At 35.9% G+C, this 22,331-nt stretch overlaps 1 protein-coding gene across 1 annotated transcript in view; it reads right to left on the bottom strand.

Annotated features, from left to right (window-relative positions):
• DNAH14 (dynein axonemal heavy chain 14) overlaps positions 1 to 22,331 on the bottom strand; it is a 526,180-nt gene that overhangs the window by 34,308 nt on the left and 469,541 nt on the right. Inside the window, exons 72-76 of the mRNA XM_045397720.2 lie at positions 18,965 to 19,201; positions 16,967 to 17,052; positions 12,169 to 12,325; positions 4,536 to 4,746; positions 656 to 758 (exon numbers count right to left, since the gene is read on the bottom strand). Of these exons, the coding sequence (XP_045253655.2) occupies positions 656 to 758; positions 4,536 to 4,746; positions 12,169 to 12,325; positions 16,967 to 17,052; positions 18,965 to 19,201 (794 nt within the window). The remainder of the gene's footprint in view (positions 1 to 655; positions 759 to 4,535; positions 4,747 to 12,168; positions 12,326 to 16,966; positions 17,053 to 18,964; positions 19,202 to 22,331) is intronic.

Below are 22,331 nucleotides of genomic sequence, written 5' to 3'. Positions count from 1 at the left end.
TTTCTTAGGCTGGATTGGGGCTCTATCTGGAAAGTGCCTCATCCACCGGACTTTCTCCATGCCTACCCACTTCTGTGAAAGCTGGTAGTGTGCACGTGCCCGGGAGTCTGGGTATCCCCTTCTGCCTATGCCATCAGTCAGTTTTCTCTGCTATTAGGACTCCGCCTGTTGGTCAACTGGACCCTGGTCTAACAGAAATGACTTTCTTACTATTTATTCAACCTCAATAGTGGATGTGAGAAGTCCCAGATAATCTTTAATAAGGACTTTTTAGTAAACAGTTTTAGCCTGCTTTCTGTCAGACCCTTTCTAGAGAATTAATGATAATATGTTTAAGGAGGGCAGAAATAAGAAATGCTAGAGAAGTGAAGGGCAGGAAGGCAACACAAATTGTAAATTTCACTTATAGTAATTGGAGGTCTAACATCCTTGTTTGAGAAAATAACATACAAATTGTGAATTCCTTGCAAGTAGGAATCTACTTTAGTGTTCTTCCTGATCCCCAGTATGGGGCTGAGCACAAAGCAGAAATTTAGCATTTCAGAATTTATCATAATTAGCTCTCTCTTTTAAACTCAGAGTTCTGAATGTAAGATAACTTACATTCAAACAGGGCTCCTCAGTCAATATTAAATCTGTTATACTTTGTTCTTACCTTTAAACCCTTTTTAAGAATAGGAATTGGAAAAGAACTGTATGATTTTGAGCTTAACCATAGCCGAAACTCAGGGTCTATTGTCATGTCTGGACTATTAAAGCTGCAAAATAAAAAATTATAAATATTTAATGTGAAAAATGTAAACCAACATATTTTTAGAATCATAGCATTTCATTGTTTGAAGTGGCCTTATGAATCATTTTAATACCGAAGATCTTACTATATTACCCAAAGAGCTTCCATGTTGTGCAAGAATTTGCACACGACTCATCAGTTAACATTTTAAAAGAGTAGCTTTCTTTCTCCTAAGTACAAAAAGTGATCATATACTCATTGCCAAAAATCTGGAAACAATTACAAATTAAGAACACAATGAAGAGTTCCACTGATCTAATTTGGGACAACTGAATGTCAAAATAAATGATGATGGTAACCAATTATAATCCTTGAATAAAATAGAAATCCATGAGGCCATACTGATATAAATAAACAAAGGGAAGAGAAAGAAAAGCTCTTCCTGTATAGGATAACATCATTAAATAAATTTAGAAGAAGTTGTGGAGTTAGTAAGCTACCTTTTGGTAAACAATATCGTAGTAATTCAGTCAAAAATTATCAATGAACTTTAGAAACCAGTAGGTGAAAGTTTAATGTATGTATATGGTCTGAAAGTTCCCACAAGTGGCAGAAACCACTTTAACCAAGTGACCAAAGTTAATATCACCACGAATGAGACAGATTGGTATCACAGGCCTCTTGATATGATGTACCAAGAATGATGTAACATTACTTCTGTGATACTACTACAATACTGCATGGCCTTAATCTAACCATAAGAAAATATCAGCTAAATCCCAACTGAGGGACACTTTACAAAATACAGTCAGCTCTCTATATCCATGGGTTCCACATCCATGGATTCAACCAGACTCACATTGAAAATATTCAGGAAAAAAAATTTCAGAAAATGTTAAGGTATTGCTGACCTGTACCATGTAGTTAGGCCTACAATGTCTGCATCTGTACTGAAACTATACAGACTTTTTTTCCTTGTCATTATTTCCTAAACAATACAGATTAATAACTATTTATACAGCATTTACTGTGTATTAGGTACTATAAGTAATCTAGACATGATTTAAATTATACAGCAGGATGTGTGTAGATTATAGGCAAATACTACATCATTTGATATAAGGGACTTGAATATCCAAGAATCCCAGTATCCACAGGGGGTCCTGAAACCAATTCCCTGTGGATAGTCAGTGACCACTGTAACTAGCTTGTACTTGTACTTTTCAAAAACATCAAAGTTATGAAAGACAAAGGCAGACTGAGGAACTATTATAGATTAAAGGAGATTTAGGGTATGGTGGCACGCACCCATAGTTCCAGCTACCTGGGTGGTTAGGGCAAGGGGATCACTTGAGCCCAGGAATTCAAGTTCAGCTGGGGCAACATAGCGAGACCTCACCTCTAAATAAACAGACAAACAAACAAATAAAATACTTATTAGGAGACTTAAGAGACATGAAAACTTAATACAATGAGAAATCATGAATTGAAATTTTGACCAAAACTTATATTCTATTTTGCAATAAAAGATATTATTGGGACAATAAACTAAACATGAGTAAATAATGAACAATGCACACTGAACTATTTAGAGGTCAAGTGGCAACATGTCTGCAATTTACTTCCAAATGATTCAGAAAAACATTACATATATATATGAGAGAAATGATAGGGTAAATTTTAAGAATTTGGAAATAGAGATGAAAGGTATAAGGGAGTTTTTGTATTATTCTTGCCACTTCCCTGCAAGTGTGAAATTATTTTTAAAAAATTTGCAAAGCAAACCAAATCATTACAAGGAAAAAAAAAAAAAACACACAACACAAAATGAAATAGAAAACAAATATGGCCTGTAATCCCACTAAATGAGTTTAGGTACACTTTTCTCTTTTTTTTTCCTCCTTTTGCCTCTCTCTGTCTCTCATTTTAAAAATAGTAATAGTGCATATTTTGTTTGCAGCTTTTTATTTTTTCTCCTAGCAATATGTTGTCAACATATTTCTCTAACTCTGAAATTTAAGAAATATTTTTTTCTTCACATTTTTCCTCTCCTACTGTGGGCTGGTAGAGTGATCATCTTAAATATCTAAAGACTTGATTTAATAAAGAAGTATGAATTTCTTTTTCTTTTTTTTTTTTTTTTTTTGAGATGGAGTCTCACTCTGTCGCTCAGGCTGGAGTGCAGTGGCGTGATCTCAGCTCACTGCAACCTCTGCCCCCTGGGCTCAAGTGATTCTCCTGCCTCAGCCTCCCGAGTAGCTGGGACTACAGGCTTGTGCCACCACAGCCGGCTAATTTTTGTATTTTTAGTAGAGATGGGGTTTCACCATGTTGGCTAGGCTGGTTTCAGACTCTTGACTTCAGGTGATCTGCCTACCTCGGCCTCCCAAAGTACTGGGATTACAGGCATGAGCCATCATGCCTGGCCCGGAAGTATGAATTTCTTTTAATAATACTCTGATTATGTTGAATATGTTTAATGTATCATTAATTACTCTTATTAAGATGGAAATTCTGTTCTGAGGAATGTTTCTCTAAGTTCTTTTTTTTTTTATTATTAGCACAGTGCTACCTGCCGTACTATTGTACTATTGTCTCTTTGCACCTTAGTATCCTCTGGAAAGCTGCTACAGTGTTTGCCTGGTCCATGCTGTATCCTTGTGCCTAGCACAATACTTGACAAATAGCAGATGCCCTATAAATCATTTTTGGATGAATAATGAATGAAAGACATTGTAGAAAGTAATTTCAAAGTTTATATCTATTAAAGTCATGTAACTAAGCAATCTTTGCCTTCTGATTCTCTTAAGTCATGAAATAAATGTGAAAAAGAGAAATTATTTAGTAGTATTTATTTATTTATTTATCTATTTATTGTTGTACAGGTGGGGTTCGCTATGTTGCCCAGGCTGGTCTTGAACTCCTGGCCCCAAACAATGATCTTGCCTCGGCTTCCCAAAGCATTGGAACTATAGGCGTGAGCCACCGTGCCCCACTGATACAGTTTTGAAACTGCTAAAAGAATTAACAATCTGGTAACTCATGAATGATATTAGGAAAGTTTTTAGAAATTTAAGTCATGCAGTTGCATTTTGGTTTTATAGTTTCCTCGTGCATGCTCAAAGCATAAAAATAAAAATAACAATAGGATATTTGCCATGCAAAAAAAGGGGAAAGAAAACCAAGGCTGGATAAAAACTATAGAATGTAATTAGTTGAAATATTATTGATTCAAAACATTGCTAATTCTTCACTCAAAGTTATAGCAATAAACTTTCAAATACTTCCACTGCAAACAAGAAGGCTGATCGTATAAAAATTTCTGTATGAGTGACTAAGTGCTTTGGGAGGTACAGCCTAGAAAAGTATTTTGAGCTAGAGAAAGTCAGAATAGATACTAAGTAAAGGCCATAAAAATGAATCATCACCGAAAGGATAGATACGAGGTATTATGCTCTGCTATTTGGAACATCACATAGAATATTAAAAACTATGTATCCATCAGTACATATAATGTGTGTGTAGGCTTGTGTATCTATTGAGAGTAAGAATTTGAGGAAAGAAACTGATATACAAGACAGAGAACAAAAACTAAAGAGGCCTTAAAAAAATATAAAAACTGATGTATTCTTAGTGTAGTTTTCAAGTTCCTGGAGAAAAGAAAACCAATAGCTTAAGTTTCATCTGAGTGGCTCAACACATTTTGTTATTGTTTACACACAGTATACATTGCCATTTCCAGTTTTACTTTGTAGTTTTGGTAACCAATCTGATCCCTTACAAATAAATGTAAAATTCTTACGATTCTACAATTGTGCAAAGCCTTGGCATAAATGAGGCTGCAAGATGGCAGTTCTGGAGGAAGACCCATTGTTGTGTTTTCGTTAGTGCCTTTAAAATGAGGTCTTCAGCTTTCGCTGCCTGGTCACGGCCCAGAGAAATTATGGTCACATGATGTGTTGTTCCTTTTAACTCTTGTGCAAATCTCAGGAGGATATTGGTAAGGTCGATCCCTGTATAACGAACTGAAGAGGTATATACAACTGTAAGCTCATTTAATTCCCTCTTAAAAATCACAATCCAGCATTTATTGAGTAGTGGTGGGAAAAGGTATAGCCATAGCGGAAAGACTACAGGTTTTGAAATTAGAGCCCAGAGTTTAAATTTTGGCCCTGCCACTTACTAGCCTAACACACGAGGATGATAATATCTAACGACAGCAGCACCTGCTGGTTGTCTTCTCCAGCATTTACCTGTCCTTTCCTCCTCGGTAGCTGTACCCCAGTGTTGTTCGAGATGGCCGTGTGCCCAGCTAAAATACTACATTTTTAACTTCTGTGGGCATCTAGGTTTTGTGATATATTTTGGCAGGAAATTTTGTTAGCAAAAGTGTCGTGTAATACTCAATAGCAAAGACATGGAATCAACCCAAATGCGCATCAATGATAGAATGGATAAAGAAAATATAGTGCATATATACCATTGAACACTATGCAGTCATAGAAAGGAACAAGATAATTTCCTTTGCAGAGACATGGATGGAGATGGAAGCCATTATCTCAGCAAACTAACAAACACAGGAACAGAAAACCAAACACTACGTGTTCTCACCCATAAGTGGGAACTGAGCAATGAGAACACATGGACAAATGTGGGGGGAACAACACATACTACGACCTGTTGGAGGTTGTAGGGAGGGAGAACATCAGGATAAATGCTAAGGTATGGGGGGCTTAATACCTAAGTGATGGGTGGATAGGTGCAGCAAATCACCATGACACACGTTTACCTATGTAACAAACCTGCATGTCCTGCACATGTATCCCGGAACTTAAAATGAAACAAAATTAAATTAAAATAAAAGTGTTGTGTAATACTTTGGGTATCTCCTTAAAGGGAGGATGTGTGCCTTTCTTCCTTGCTTCCATTCTGTTGTTTGGAACATGAATATCAGGTGTCTAGAGCCCTAGCCACCATCATGGGCTAAGTCTTTAAGAAACGGATAGTACCTACTATGAGTGTATCAAGCATCTAGCCAAGTGCTTTACATGGAAACGTTCCAGGTGAGAACCTGGAATGGTGGAGGCACTCCAGACAAGGTTTTATGTAATAAAATCAAAGTTTGAAATGATGAATTCTAAAGACACATTTAATTGTTGGAACAGAAGATAAATGAAGAAAATATTTTGCTAGTTTATTTCTCATAGTTTATTTTGTAACATATATTTTTGCACATGTCAATATTTATTAAACACATGCATAGACATAAGGGCAATTCCAACCTCCAGAGCAACAGTATGTGTTTGCAAGGTATTTTCTTTTTCTTTTTTGCAATATATCATTTAAATGTTTTATTACATTTATATAAAAGGAGGTAATTAAATAATTAAATGTAATATTTGAGATGCTGATCAATAGTTGCTTCTTTTTTCAATTTGTAATGCTTTATTTCATTCTTTTCTTTTTTTTATTATACTTTATGTTCTAGGGTACATGTGAACAACATGCAGGTTTGTTACATATGTATACATGTGCCATGTTGGTGTGCTGTACCCATCAACTCATCATTTACATTAGGTATATCTCCTAATGCTATCCCTCCCCCCTGCCCCCACCCCCCCCCGGTGTGTGATGTTCCCCTTCCCATGTCCAAGTGATCTCAATGTTCAATTCCCACCTATGAGTGAGAACATGCAGTGTTTGGTTTTCTGTTCTTGTGATAGTTTGCTGAGAATGATGGTTTCCAGCTGCATCCATGTCCCTACAAAGGACACGAACTTGTCCTTTTTTATGGCTGCATAGTATTCCATGGTGTATATGTGCCACATTTTCTTAATCCAGTCTGTCACTGATGGACATTTGGGTTGGTTCCAAGTCTTTGCTATTGTGAATAGTGCTGCAATAAACATACGTGTGCATGAGTCTTTATAGCAGCATGATTTATAATCCTTGGGGTATATACCCAGTAATGGGATGGCTGGGTCAAATGGTACTTCTAGTTGTAGATCCTTGAGGAATCACCATACTGTCTTCCACAATGGTTGAACTAGTATACAGTCCCACCAACAGTGTAGAAGTGTTCCTACTTCTCCACATCCTCTCCAGCACCTGTTGTTTCCTGACTTTTTAATGATTGCCGTTCTAACTGGTGTGAGATGGTATCTCATTGTGGTTTTGATTTGCATTTCTCTGATGGCTAGTGATGATGAGCATTTTTTCATGTGTCTATTGGCTGCATAAATGTCTTCTTTTGAGAAGTGTCTGTTCATATCCTTTTCCCACTTTTTGATGGGGTTGTTTGTTTTTTTCTTGTAAATTTGTTTGAGTTCTTTGTAGATTCTGGATATTAGCCCTTTGTCAGATAAGTAGATTGCAAAAATTTTCTCCCATTCTGTAGGTTGCCTGTTCACTCTGATGATAGCTCCTTTTGCTGTGCAGAAGCTCTTTAGTTTAATTAGATCCCATTTGTCAATTTTAGCTTTTGTTGCCATTGTTTTTGGTGTTTTAGACATGAAGTCCTTGCCCATGCCTATGTCCTGAATGGTATTGCCTAGGTTTTCTTCTAGGGTTTTTATGGTTTTTAGATGTAATGTTTAAGTCTCTAATCCATCTTGAATTAATTTTTGTATAAGGAGTAAGGAAGGGATCCAGTTTCAGCTTTCTACTTATGGCTAGCCAATTTTCCCAGCACCATTTATTAAATAGGGAATCCTTTCCCCATTTCTTGTTTTTGTCAGGTTTGTCAAAGATCAGATGGTTGTAGATGTGTGGTACTATTTCTGAGGGCTCTGTTCTGTTCCATTGGTCTAGATCTCTGTTTTGGTACCAGTACCATGCTGTTTTGGTTACTGTAGCCTTGTAGTATAGTTTGAAGTCAGGTAGCGTGATGCCTCCAGCTTTGTTCTTTTGACTTGGGATTGTCTTGGCAATGAGGGCTCTTTTTTGGTTCCATATGAACTTTAAAGCAGTTTTTTCCAATCCTGTGAAAAAAGTCATTGGTAGCTTAATGAGGATGGCATTGAATCTATAAATTACCTTGGGCAGTATGGCCATTTTCATGATATTGATTCTTCCTATCCATGAGCATGGAATGTTCTTCCATTTGTTTGTGTCCTCTTTTATTCCATTGAGCAGTGGTTTGTAGTTCTCCTTGAAGAGGTCCTCCACATCCCTTGTAAGTTGGATTCCTAGGTATTTTATTCTCTTTGAAGCAATTGTGAATGGGAGTTCATTCATGATTTGGCTCTCTGTTTGTCTGTTATTGCTATGTATAAGAATGCTTGTGATTTTTGCACATTGATTTTTTATCCTGAGACTTTGCTGAGGTTGCTTATCAGCTTAAGGAGATTTTGAGCTGAGACGATGGGGTTTTCTAAATATACAATCATGTCATCTACAAACAGGGACAATTTGACTTGCTCTTTTCCTAATTGAATACCCTTTATTTCTTTATCTTGCCTGATCGCCCTGGCCAGAACTTCCAACACTGTGTTAAATAGGAGTAGTGAGAGGGCATCCCTATCTTGTGCCAGTTTTTAAGGGGAATGCTTCCAGTTTTTGCCCATTCAGTATGATACTGGCTGTGGGTTTGTCATAAATAGCTTTTTTATTTTGAGATACGTTCCCTCAATACCGACTTTATTGAGAGTTTTTAGCATGAAGGGCTGTTGAATTTTGTTGAAGGCCTTTTCTGCATCGATTGAGATAATCATGTGGTTTTTGTCTTTGATTCTGTTTATATGCTGGATTACATTTATTGATTTGCATATGTTGAACCAGTCTTGCATCCCAGGGATGAAGCCCACTTGATCATGGTGGATAAGCTTTTTGATGTGCTGCTGGATTCGGTTTGCCAGTATTTTATTGAGGATTTTTGCATCGATGTTCATCAGGGATATTGGTCTAAAATTATTTTTTTTGTTGTTGTGTCTCTGCCAGGCTTTAGTATCAGGATGATGTTGGCCTCATAAAATGAGTTAGGGAGGATTCCCTCTTTTTCTATTGATTGGAATAGTTTCAGAAGGAATGGTACCAGCTCCTCCTTGTACCTCCGGTAGAATTCGGCTGTGAATCCGTCTGGTCGTGGACTTGTTTTGGTTGGTAGGCTATTAATTATTGCCTCAATTTCAGAGCCTGCTATTGGTCTATTCAGGGATTCAACTTCTTCCTGGTTTAGTTTTGGGAGAGTGTATGTGTCCAGGAATTTGTCCATTTCATCTAGGTTTTCTAGTTTATTTGTGTAGCGGAGTTTGTAGTATTCTCTGATGGTAGTTTGTATTTCTGTGGGGTTGGTGGTGATATCCCCTTTATCATTTTTTATTGCATCTATTTGATTCTTCTCTCTTTTCTTCTTTATTAGTCTTGCTAGCAGTCTATTAATTTTGTTGATCTTTTCAAAAAACCAGCTCCTGGAATCATTGATTTTTTGCAGGGTTTTTGTGTCTCTATCTCCTTCAGTTCTGCCCTGATCTTAGTTATTTCTTGCCTTCTGCTAGCTTTTGAATGTGTTTGCTCTTGCTTCTCTAGTTCTTTTAATTGTTATGTTAGGGTGTCAATTTTAGATCTTTCTTGTTTTCTTTTGTGGGCATTTAGTGCTATAAATTTTCCTCTACACACTGCTTTAAATGTGTCCCAGAGATTCTGGTATGTTGTATCTTTGTCCTCATTGGTTTCAAAGAACATCTTTATTTCTGCCTTCATTTCGTTATGTTCCCAGTAGTCATTCAGGAGCAGGTTGTTCAGTTTCCATGTAGTTGAGCAGTTTTGATTGAGTGTCTTAGTCCTGAGTTCTAGTTTGATTGCACTGTGGTCTGAGAGACAGTTTGTTATAATTTCTGTTCTTTTACATTTGTTGAGGAGTGCTTTACTTCCAAGTATGTGGTCAATTTTGGAATAAGTGCGATGTGGTGCTGAGAAGAATGTATATTCTGTTGATTTGGGGTGGAGAGTTCTGTAGATGTCTATTAGGTTCGCTTGGTGCAGAGTTGAGTTCAATTCCTGGATATCCTTGTTAAAGTTCATTATTATTGTGTGGGAGTCTAAGTCTCTTTGTAAGTCTCTAAGGACATGCTTTAGGAATCTGGGTGCTCCTGCATTGGGTGCATATAGATTTAAGATAGTTAGCTCTTCTTGTTGAATTGATCCCTTTAACATTATGTAATGGCCTTGTCTCTTTTGATCTTTGTTGGTTTAAAGTCTGTTTTATCAGAGACTGGGATTGCAACCCCTGCCTTTTTTTTGTTTTCCATTTGCTTGGTAGATCTTCCTCCATCCCTTTATTTTGAGCCTATGTGTGTCTCTACACGTGAGATGGGTCTCCTGAATACAGCAAACTGATAGGTCTTGACTCTTTATCCAATTTGCCAGTCTATGTCTTTTAATTGGACCATTTGTCAATTTACATTTAAGATTAATATTGTTATGTGTGTGCTTGATCCTGTCATTATGATGTTAGCTGGTTATTTTGCTCGTTAGTTGATGCAGTTTCTTCCTAGCATCGATGGTCTTTATATTTTGGCATGTTTTTGCAATGGCTGGTACCAGTTGTTCCTTTCCATGTTTAGTGCTTCCTTCAGGAGCTCTTGTAGGGCAGGCCTGATGGTGACAAAATCTCTCAGCATTTGCTTGTCTGTAAAGGATTTTATTTCTCCTTCACTTATGAAACTTAGTTTGGCTGGATATGAAATTCTGGGTTTAAAATTCTTTTCTTAAAGAATGTTGAATATTGGGTCCCACTCTCTTCTTGCTTGTAGAGTTTCTGCCGAGAGATCTGCTGTTAGTCTGATGGGCTTCCCTTTGTGGGTAACCCGACCTTTCTCTCTGGCTGCCCTTAACATTTTTTCCTTCATTTCAACTTTGGTGAATCTGACAATTATGTGTCTTGGAGTTGCTCTTCTTGAGGAGTATCTTTGTGGTGTTCTCTGTATTTCCTGAATTTGAATGTTGGCCTACCTTGCTAGGTTGGGGAAGTTCTCCTGGATAATATCCTGCAGAGTGTTTTCCAACTTGGTTCCATTTTCCCTGTCACTTTCAGGTACACCAATCAGATGTAGATTTGGTTTTTTCACATAATCCCATATTTCTTGGAGGCTTTGTTCATTTTTTTTACTCTTTTTTCTCTAAACTTCTCTTCTCACTTCATTTCATTCATTTGATCTTCAGTCACTGATACTCTTTCTTCCAGTTGATTGAGTTTGTTACTGAAACTTGTGCATTTGTCACATAGTTCTCGTGTCATGGTTTTCACCTCTATCAGGTCATTTATGGACTTCTCTGCACTGGTTATTCTAGTTATCCATTTGTCAAATCTTTTTTCAAGGTTTTTAGTTTCTTTGCACTGGGTTCGTAGTTCTCCCTTGAGTTCTAAGAAGTTTGATCAACTGAAGCCTTCTTCTCTCAACTTGTCAAAGTCATTCTCCATCCAGCTTTGTTCTCTTGCTGGCGAGGAGCTGTGTTTCTTTGGAGGGGGAGATGTGCTCTGATTTTTGAATTTTCAGCTTTTCTGCGCTGCTTTTCCCCATCTTTGTGGTTTTATCTACCTTTGGTCTTTGATGATGGTGACGTACAGATGGAGTTTTGGTGTGGACGTCCTTTCTCTTTGTTAGTTTTCCTTCTAACAGTCAGGAAGTTCCTCAGCTGCAAGTCTGTTGGAGTTTGCTTGAGGTCCACTCCAGACCCTGTTTGCCTGGGTATCAGCAGCGGAGGCTCAGTTGGAAATGCAGAAATCACCTGTCTTCTGTGTCGCTCACGCTGGGAGCTGGAGGCTGGAGCTGTTCCTATTTGGCCATCTTGGTGACCAGTAAGGTATTTTCTGTGCAGAAAATCACCATTGATAAATTTTTCCATATTTGTGAATCTGAGAGGTTTTATTCCTCTGTTATATTTTTAGAGAGATTTATTCTTAGTAAAAACTTGTAATTAACTCCTTTCCCAAAAATTTTAAATAGGGCTAGGAAAATATTGTAAACACAGAATAATCTGACACAGAACCTACTTCTCCATATCTCTTGGGTGATATTGTATCATCATTGTATTAGTCTGTTCTGACACTGCTATGAAGAAATACCTGAGACTGAGTAATTTATAAAGTAAGTAGGTTTAATTCACTCACAGTTCTGCATGGCTGGGGAGGCCTCAGGAAACTTACAATCATGGCAGAAGGCAAAGCAGAAGCAGGCACCTTCTTCACAGGGTGGCCAGACGGAATGAGTGCCAGGAGGGGAAATACCAGGTTCTTATAAAACCATCGGATCTCAAGAGACTGACTCACTATCACGAGAACAGCATGGGGGGAACCACCCCCATGATCCAATTACCTCCACCTGCTCTTGCCCTTGACACATGAGGATTATGGGGATTACAATTAAAGGTGAGATTTGGGTGAGGACACACAGCCAAACCATATCGATCATCTTAACTATTCACAAATAGCTTACCATGAGACTGAATAAGTATCAGCGGAGTTCTGGCATTGGATTCTTTATATGCATCTTTCAAATTAACTCCAGTTCTTTGAAGATATTCATTTCCCATTTTTTCAGTTATAAACTTTCTCACTGAATTATTTAAACTTTCTGGTCTAAGAATTTTTATCTAAAAGAGAAAATATGGAAGATAAGGTAAAATTAAAAACCGCCCAGGGAGATATTCCCTATGGTAAAATGAAATAAAAATAAGAAGTATTCATTTTTTAGCTTTACAGCTAGAGTTTTCATGTTGGGGAAGCTTAATGGGAGAGTCTATGCATGGAGGAGAAGCTGACACCATGTTCCTGTGGCCATAATGCGGCCCTTCTTAGATACCATGGCTACCTTGTGTCGTTGTGTCTCTATCTCTTTCACACTCTGAGTGAGCTCTTGCTTTGTTTGTAAAGATCCAAGTTATACTCTCTAATTCTGCAAAAAGAAATTTTTTTCCCCTCGGTTTTCTTCCTGCTCTGCTATACATGTCTAGAGCAAGAAAACCCCATGGTGTTGGAGGGAAGAAAATCCAGGATAACACAACTGGAAGAGTATTAATTCTTCCATTAATAAAATGAAAACAAATAGCACAATCTTTATATGTTTAAGCAATTAGAATACAAATCTGAAAAGAATGCTAGATGGACTAAAAGATTTTGGAAACAGTGCAAATGTGTAGTAAACAGAGGTTCAGGGTATACTGGAAATCATTGCAAACTTCAGAGGAAAGACCTTTCTCATAAAAACTGTTTTACACAAATCACTTACATGATATTTCTCTACCTAATGACCATAAAATATGTCCTGAACATGTTCAACATCTGGGACTCCATCATTTAAAGCAAAACTGAAGCTACACATGTCTGTGTGTCTGTGTGATGTACCAGGTTGGACCATGGGAAGTTGCCATTTTTACCTTTCAATAACTGTCAAATATTGGCAATTTTATATATTTAACACAGCACATTTAATCATTATGCTGAATTCTGCTCTTTTCTGTTATGTTTTGGAAAAATTATTCTTAAAATTTTCTTTTAATTATATGTATCATATTTTTTAAAAATGAAAATAGGCAGCACACAAAGACTCTAGGTCTAATAGCAGAGTTCACTCAGAATATCCAGTTAGTGAGACCGTGTTAGAATCGTTGAGTGAAACAAATGATTAGGTGTTTCCCTGATACCATCACTGTCGAGAATCTATGCTCCCAAATGGTCATCATAATTTTTTGTCACCAACGTGCCACTAGCTCCTCTTTTTATTCAATTGATTAATCAAGATTTTGTTACATTTCTCCACTGTTGTAAATTTAAACCTTGAGGCTTTTTTTTTTTTTTTTTTTTTAGAGGTAGGTGAGAAACGGAAGGTAGAATAAACAGAGTTCTGTTGAATTCAATTTCACTAGCTCCTAAGCAACCACAAATCATTCTGAAAATTTTCTGCATGTCTATATCCCCTCATTGTCCTCTTTCACACCCTCTTTTCAGTCCAATAGGCTATAGCAGTGGCGAGGGGTGAAAAGCTAGGCAAAGTCCTTGTCTTCATGGAACTCTGAGAAATTCTCCTTCTCCAGGGCAAGCTTCTTTCTAATATATTTTAACTTAATCTTTTATGTGACAATCTCAATTTCTAACTCTTACAGGTCAGGCTCAGTTTTAAATATCTAACTTAGTTTTCCTATGCATACACTCAACACTTGATCAGACCATGACTTCTAACTTCTGGTTTGGAAGATAGGATCACTATGCTCATAAAATTTCTAGTTCATAAACTAAAATCACTGGGAACTTACTGGGAGAAGATAATGTGGCACAGGTTTAAAATCTAGTTATTTTTGTTGTTCAGGTAATTCATCCTTGCTACATAAAATTCAAGCAATGCAAAAAGGTAAAAATGAAAAAGTGAAGGTCTTACTCCCCAGATACATTGTTTCTTGTATTGTTACTCCCCAGATATATCCCCAGATATGTTGTTTCTTATGGCTCCTCCTAGATATTTTCAACACATATACAGGCATCTCTCCCCCTCCCTCCCTTTCTCCACAAATGAAGTTATTCTGTACAGATTGTTCAATATTTTGTATTTGTCAATTAATATAGCTTAAATATATTTTCATGTCACGACTATGTCAATAATCCACATGTAGAGTAGAGGTATCAATCTGTCTAAAGTAGTCAGGTAGATAACAAAAATTAGAGAAGTGGGTTGGATAGAAGAAGAAAATCCTCTTCTAAAAGAAAAATAAAGATGCAAATATCATCATATTTGCAAATGGCAACTAACATTCAACTGCAGTGTCAGGAAGTAGCAGGGAGCAGTGAAGATTGTAGTGCACTGGGCCAAAGGGACAGACACTACTCAGCTCTAGCTATTGCTGCCATTGAGGGATGTGGGCTCAGTGTTGCCTAAGGCCAGAAATCTGGATTTTTATTTGAAATCTCTCAATTTTCAAATTTTGGCTCAAAAATAAAAAAAATCCAAACTCAAACCAAAACAAAAAACAAATGTGTGTATCAATGTTCCTAGCAGCATTGTTCACAATAGCCAAAAGGCAGAAACAAACCTTTGTTGTCTATCAATGGATTAATGGCTAAATGAAACATGATATGTACACACAATGGGATATTACTCAGCCTTAAAATGGGAGGAAATTCTGACACATGGTACAACATGGATGAACTCTGAAAACATCATGCTATGTGAAATAAGCCAGACATAAGCATGATGGGAGGCAGAAGGCAGAATGGTGGTTGCCAGCAACTGTCAGGAGGAGAGACTGGGGAGTTATTATTTAACAGGTACAGAATTTCTATTTAAGACAATGACAAAGTTTTGGAAAGGTATGAGGATGATAGTTATGCAACATTGTAGATATACTAAATGTCACCGAATTGCATGCTTAAAGGGTTAAAACGGATTATTATGAAGATTAAATGAAATAATGTATCTATATTTTATCACAATAAACCCAGAAAACAACTCACTTCAAGATATGTATACATATAATTTTTAAAAAATATATGATATTTATTTTAGTTATTTTTGCTTAAAAACTTAGAAGTTGCTATGGTCTGAATGCTGGTGTCTCCTCCAAATTTGTATGGTGAAACCTAATCTCCAATGTGTCAGTATTAAGAGGTGGAAACTTAGGAGAGGATTAGGTCATGAGGGTGAGATTAGTTCCCTTATAAAGATAGCTCCCTTATAAATAAGTCTTGAGGAACCTGGGCAACATAGTGAGATCTCATCTCTTAAAAAATTAGCCTGTCATGGTGATGCACACCTGTAGTCTCAGCTACTCAGGTGGCTGAGGCAGGAGTTTCAGGCTGCAGTGAGCTATGATCACACCACTGCACTACAGCCCTACAGCCTGGATGACAGAGTGAGACCTAATTTAAAAAAAGAAAAGAAAAGAAAAAGACTTTCTTGTTGTGAGGACACAGCAAGATGATGCCACCCATGAAGCAAGCCCTCACCAGACACCGAATCTGCTGGGTCCTTGATGTTGGACTCCCAGCCTCCAGCGTGGTGAGCAGTACATTTCCGTTGTTTATAAATTACCCAATCTATTGGGTTTTAGCAATCTATTTTGTTACAGCAACCCAAATGAATTAAGACAGAAATCTTCTAAGCAAGATCACAGGTTCAAATCCATTTGATTAGTAATAAATTGCACCTGAAAAGTTGCAAAAAATCAAACAAAACTTCAGGCCAAATAAAACATGTTTATAAGCCAGATGCAGTCATATTTTGCAATCTTTACATAGAGCGAATTTTTAAAGTGTTGCAAAAATAAAGTTTAAGGCAGAAATCAAAAGGATTACTGGTTGTCCAGGTTAGCATTTTCAAGAATTTCAGGAAATTAAGGATTTAAGGAATTTAAAGGAGGTGAGAGATTTTCCCTTCACTAAATTAGGGAATAAATGTCAAAATAAAGATTTTTTTAAGGCAATAAGGATGAATTTAGGATAATCTACCCTGGGAAGTATAATATAGTATGACTGCCAAGAACACAGATATGAGAGCCAAGCTGTCTGAGATTCAACCTGGCTCTATTAGGCAATTTATAAACCTTGGTTTCCTAATCTGTAAAATGAGGGAAATAATTGTGCCTACCTTCCAAGACTATTGTAAGTATTAACTGGAATAATATATGTAAAGTGCTTAACACATACTAAATTCTTCATGTGTTAGGGGTGCTAATAAATGACACCCATGCATACCCATAATCCACCCACCTCTACCCTCAGCCAGGTTCTGAAACAATTGAGAAATAGAGGTGTTGGGCAAAAATATCATTTTATTAATAATAAAGGTCATGCTGGTGGATGTGGCTTAGGTATGAGGCAACAATATGCTTCCTGATACAGAATCTAGAATTAGACAGACTTACCTGTCACAAGTAGTGCTGGTCAGTCACTGGCCTCTCCCTACAGGACCAAGGTCTGTTCCTGTATGGTTTATGGCATGGAGAAGCAGCCAGAAAGTATGCTCGTTATAGGCAGACAAATCCCAAAAGGGACAGGGCTATGAGTCCTCCTCTCTAGGAAAGAACAAATGAGGGGACAGAGGGACTCCAGGAATGTTCCTCACATTGGACTCTCCATATGAAAGAAGCATTAAGGGGAGGTGTGTTTCCCTCTCACATTAACGTTCACAAAAGGTACTTTAAAAATACATTTGACTTGTAAAATTTTAATTTTGAAGGGCTTAAGTTACTAATAAAGCACTCAAAATATTTAGAATATTAATATTTCCTCATAAGATATCTTACCAAAATAAGTCTTTGAAATGAAGTGAGTTTCTCCCAGGGAAAATTTATAGGATTACATGTTTCTTTATTTTCATTCAAAAGTTCAGCTAGATATAATTTAGAGAAAGAAACTGGGATTAACAGTAAAATACTTTTTATCATTAAAAGATATCACAATGAACATTTCTGTCATAAAATTATGAAGTTTTTTTTTTTTCTCAACATGGCTGACTTTTAAAGTGAGCTTTATTTCCGTAAGCTTTACAGCATCACTAGCTGCGCTTCACACCTCAAAAGACGGAGACATTAAGACAGATTTAAGTTTCAACTTGGACCAACTGAAGTGGTGAATGAATAGTAATATAAGAAGATGATGGACAGATGAAGAAATAAAATGAGAAGCCAAAGGCACAGCCAGTCAACACATTATAACCTGTTACTGTATATGTGGTGTCTTTCTGATGAATATAAACTAATAAGAGTAGAGGTTGGAGATTTCTATTCATCCAGCTATAACAGATATGGGAAATGAGAACCAAATGGAAATGCAACCAGATTATCAAATTTTTGAAAAATTAAATATTATATCTATCTACATATATTTAATACTGACCCCTCTTACCACCACAATAGAGTCCTACTGGATTACAATTTTTTGCAAGGTGGGAAGTCTTCTAGTCTTCATTTCCAGCTGTCCTGGATACGGTTATCATTTCTACTTACCTCTTATTTCTGTGGTATTTTCCCAATGTCTAACTTTAAATACAAATTAGGTTATAGAAATGGCTTTTTTGAATGCAGATAATATTGATGTGTTGATCTTAAGAAAAGTTCATGATACATGAAGGTATAGTTATAAATGGATAATTTGGGGTTATTTGCAAAATAAAAAGATCTTCACTTTACAAAAAGGGTCAATAAAGAATTCTTTTAAATAAAAGTTGCTGACTCTTACAGTATAATAAATTATGGGTCCCACATATATTAGAGATAAATGCAACAAAATAAAACGATAACAACTTAAAGAGAAAACTCTACAGGAGGAGGAGACCTTAATAAGAACTTGAAATCAAGAATGTATAAAAGAAAAAAATAGACATAATTGACTATACAAACATTTAAACACATATAGCATAGGTACTATAAAAACAAATTCAATAGACAATAAAAAATTCAGAAAAATATTTGAATATAGATGTTAATACATATAATAAGACAGAAGCGAATTATCTATAACACTAATGGGAGTTTAAGCTTTTCAGATGGGCAAAATTAAAAAAAAATCAATACTCCTATGGAAAATGGGCATTCATATTGCTGGTGGAAATATAAATTATCATAGACTTTTAAAGAAAGCAACTTGGCAGCAACTGTTAACATAAAAATACTTTTCTTTTGTTCCAGCAATTCCACTTCTGATTATTTATCTTATAGAAATAAAAGCAAAGGAAAAATGTATAAGGATGTTTAAGTTATTGCATAATATAATTGTTTATTTTGGCAAAAATCAGGAAGTGAAGTAGAGAAAAATGTGGAAGGAAACAAATTAGGTTGTAATCTGAGTGGGGGTGTTATGAGTGAAGGTAGTAGGGAAAAACGGAGAGTTCGAAGTGGAAAAAGAAAAAGAAAAAGATGTGCTAAAAATAGTAAGACATTTGAATTTAAGGTAAGATCCTTTCCCATGTAATTTTAAAAATACACATTTGTTAAAATGAACAATATATGTAGGTTTGTTCAGATCCAAGATTCCAAACTAGCATGGTGTAATGAAACTAGTGTGGTATATTTAATCTCTCTGAAATTCTGATTTCTTATCAGATTTTCTCATGAAGTTCTTTATAATCCTTTCATGGATTGTTATGAGGATTATATTGAATAACATGTGCATGCTTAAAATGTAGTTATATTCCTCCCTTCAATTTTTTCATAATGTAAGATATTGTACGACATTTACAAATTGAAAATCCATACACATACACACGTACTTAAGTTAGGTTAAAACATTGAATGCTTTCTTACTCTCCTCTGGTGGTTTTGTATTTTCCTCCAATGAAGCATTTTCTGAAGAGAAAGGTGTGCTGATCAGAGAATAAACTGCTTTACTGTTCTTAAAAGTATCCCATTGTGATACATTTGATAAAAGGGATTTGCACAGAAGTGAAAATGGTTCCAGGTGAGCGCTGACATATTGGCACTGCCTCCACCTAGAATCTGACAGCCACTGAAGATGCTGACTTTCATCTATTTCAAATGTGCCTAATAAAAAAAGAAAAATGATCACATTAGAAGAGATAAGCCCTTTACCTTTTAGTTATTTATTACAAAGTGGATACTTGACAAAGATGTGCTGCTAGGCTATTTCATATAAAAACTATTTTATAGAAATAAAAATATATTTTACATAAATAAAACAGAAAGCTACTTTATATAAAAATTACATAAGAGGTAATTGTTTTTATTGTGGTAAAAATATAACTAAATTTATCATTCTAAACCTTTTTTTGTTTTTGTTTTTTGAGACAGAGTCTCATTCTCACCCAGGCTGGAGTGCAGTGGTGCGATCTCTGCTCACTGCAACCTTTGCTTCCTGGTTTCAAGCGATTATTGTGCCTCAGCCTCACAAGTAGCTGGGATTACAGGTGTGTGCCACAATGCCCGGCTAAATTTTGTATTTTTTGCCATGTTGGCCAGGCTGATCTCAAACTCCTGGCCTAAAGTGATCTGCCTCCCACCTTGACCTCCCAAAGTGTTGGGACTACAGGCATGAGCCACTACACCCAGTCCATCTTAACCATTCTTAAGTGTACACTTTGGTAGTGTTAAAGATATTAATACTGTTGTGGAACTGAGAATAAATCCCAGTTGGTTATGGTGTACAATCTTCTTAATGTGCTGTTGAATTTGGTTTGTTAGTATTTTGCTGAGGATTTTTGCATCAATGTTATTCAGAAATATTGGTCTGTAGTTTACTTGTAGTATGTTTGTCTGGCTTTGGTATCAGAATAATACTGGCCTCACAGAATGAGTTAGAAAGTGTTTCTGTCTCTTCAATTTTTGAAAGAGCTTCAGGAAAATTTATGTTAATTTTTAAATGTTTGGTAGAATTCAATGAAGCCAACTGGTCCTAAAATTTGCTTTTTTTTTTTTGGCGGTTTTTGATTACCTGCTCAATCTCCTTGTTATTGGTGTGTTCAGATTTTCTATTTCTTCATGATTCAGTCTCAGTAGACTACAAGGAATTTATCCATTACTTCTAGGTTATCCAATTCATTGGCATACAATTGTTCACGGTAGTCTCTTAGAAATCTTTTTATTTCTCTGAATCTACTTTAATGTTGTCCCTTTCTTTCCTGATTTTTATTATTTGCATCTTCTCTCTTTTTTTCTTAGTTAACTGAGCTCAAGGTTTGCAAATTTTGTTGATCTTTTCAAAACACCAACCGTTAGTTTTGTTTATTCTTTTTCTATTCTCTATTTTGTTTATCACTGCTTTAGTCTTTATTATTTCATTCCTTTTGCTAGCTTTGGGTTTAATATGTTGTTTTTCTAGTTTCTTGAGGTAAAAGTTATGTACACTTTCTTCTTTTTTAATGTAGGTATTTACAGTTATAAACTTTCATCTTAGCACTGCTTTCAATGTATCCCCTAAGTTTGAATAGGTTGCATTTTCATTTGTCCCTAAGTATTTTCTAATTTCCCTTGTGATTTAGTCTTTGACCTACTGGGTGTTTAAGAGTGTGTTAATTTCTACATCTTTGTGGATTTTTCAGTTTTCATTCTGTTGATTTCTAGTATCATTTCATTGCGTTTGACAAATACACTTGGTATGACTTCTTGAATTTGTTAAGATTTGTTTTATGGTCTAACATGTGGTCTATCCTGGGGAATGTGTATGTGCACTTAATAAGAATGTACATCCTGCTGTTATTGGGGAGACAGCTCTGTGTGTGTCTGTTTGATCCAGTTGATCTACTATGTTGTTCAATTTTCTTACGGCTTCTGTTTCATTGTTTTATTCAGTACTGAAAATGGAGTACTGAAGTCTCCTACTATTATTGGGTCACTGTCTTATTTCTCCCTTTAATTTGTCAAAGTTTGCTTCATGTATTTGGGAGCTCTGAGGTTTAGTGCATAAGCATTTATTACTACATATCTTCTTGGTGAATTGACCCTTTTATCATTATCTCACATCTGTCTTTGTCTTTTGTAACAGTTTTGATTTCAAGTCTACTTCATCTGATATTAGTATAACCACTCCTACTCTCTTTGGTTACCATTTGCATGGAATATTTTTCTCCATTCTTTCATTTTCAGCCTATGTGTTCCTTTAGATATGAGTCTCCTGTAGACAGCATATAGTTAGATACTGTTTTTTAAATTAATTCGGCCAATCTGTGCCTTTTTATTGAAGAGTTTAATCCATTTAAATTTAAAGTAATTACTCATAGGGAAGGAATTACTATTGCCATTTGTTGTTTTCTGTATGTCTTGTAACTTTCTTCCTTCCTGTCCTCTTTTATTGCCTTTTTCGGTATTTTGTTGATTTTCATAGTGATATACTTTGATTCTCTTCTCATTTTGTTTTGTGCATATTCTATAGATATTTTCTTTGTGGTTACTATTGCAATTACATAGTTTAATCTTAATTTTATAGCATTCTATTTTAAACTGACAACAACTTAACTTCAGTCTCATACAAAAATTCTACTCCCATCCTGGCAACATAATGAGATCTCATCTCTACAAAAAATTTTTAAAAATTAGCTGGGTATGGTGGCATGTGCCTGCAGTCCCAGCTACTTGGGAGGTGAGGCGAGAGGATCACTTGAGCCCAGAAGTTGGAGGCTACAGTGAGCTATGATCCCATCACTGTATTCTAGCCTGGGTGACAGTGAAACTATGCCTTCAAAAAAACCAAAATCTACTAATTTAGGGCTTTAGCACCCCCCCTTATGTTATTGATATCACAAGTTACATTTTTATATATTGCATACCCATTAACATAATTATAGAGTAAAAAATGTTTTTGTAACTTAAGTTACATTTACCAAAATTACAATAGTACAGGTTACTATCTTTCTCCACATATTTACCTTTACTGAAGAACCTTATATTTTTCATATAGTTTCATGTTGCTGTGTATTATCCTTTTGCTTCAACTTAAAGGAGTTTCTGTAGCATTTCTTGGAGAGCATTTCTAGTGGTAATAAACTCCCTCAATGTTTGTTTATCTGAGAAATCTTAATTTTTCTTTCATTTTTGAAGGGCAGTTTTGACACATATAGTATTATTGGTTGAGAGTTTTTTTCTTTTAGCACTTTGAATATATATCTCACTCCCTCTAGTTTGCAAAGGTTTTCCTGAGAAATCACTGGTAATCATATAG

This window comes from Macaca fascicularis, chromosome 1 (assembly GCF_037993035.2).
Source record: "Macaca fascicularis isolate 582-1 chromosome 1, T2T-MFA8v1.1".
Taxonomy (NCBI): Eukaryota; Metazoa; Chordata; class Mammalia; order Primates; family Cercopithecidae; genus Macaca; species Macaca fascicularis.
Note: the sequence above shows the minus strand (reverse complement) of the source record. Positions and strands in the feature narration are given on the sequence as shown.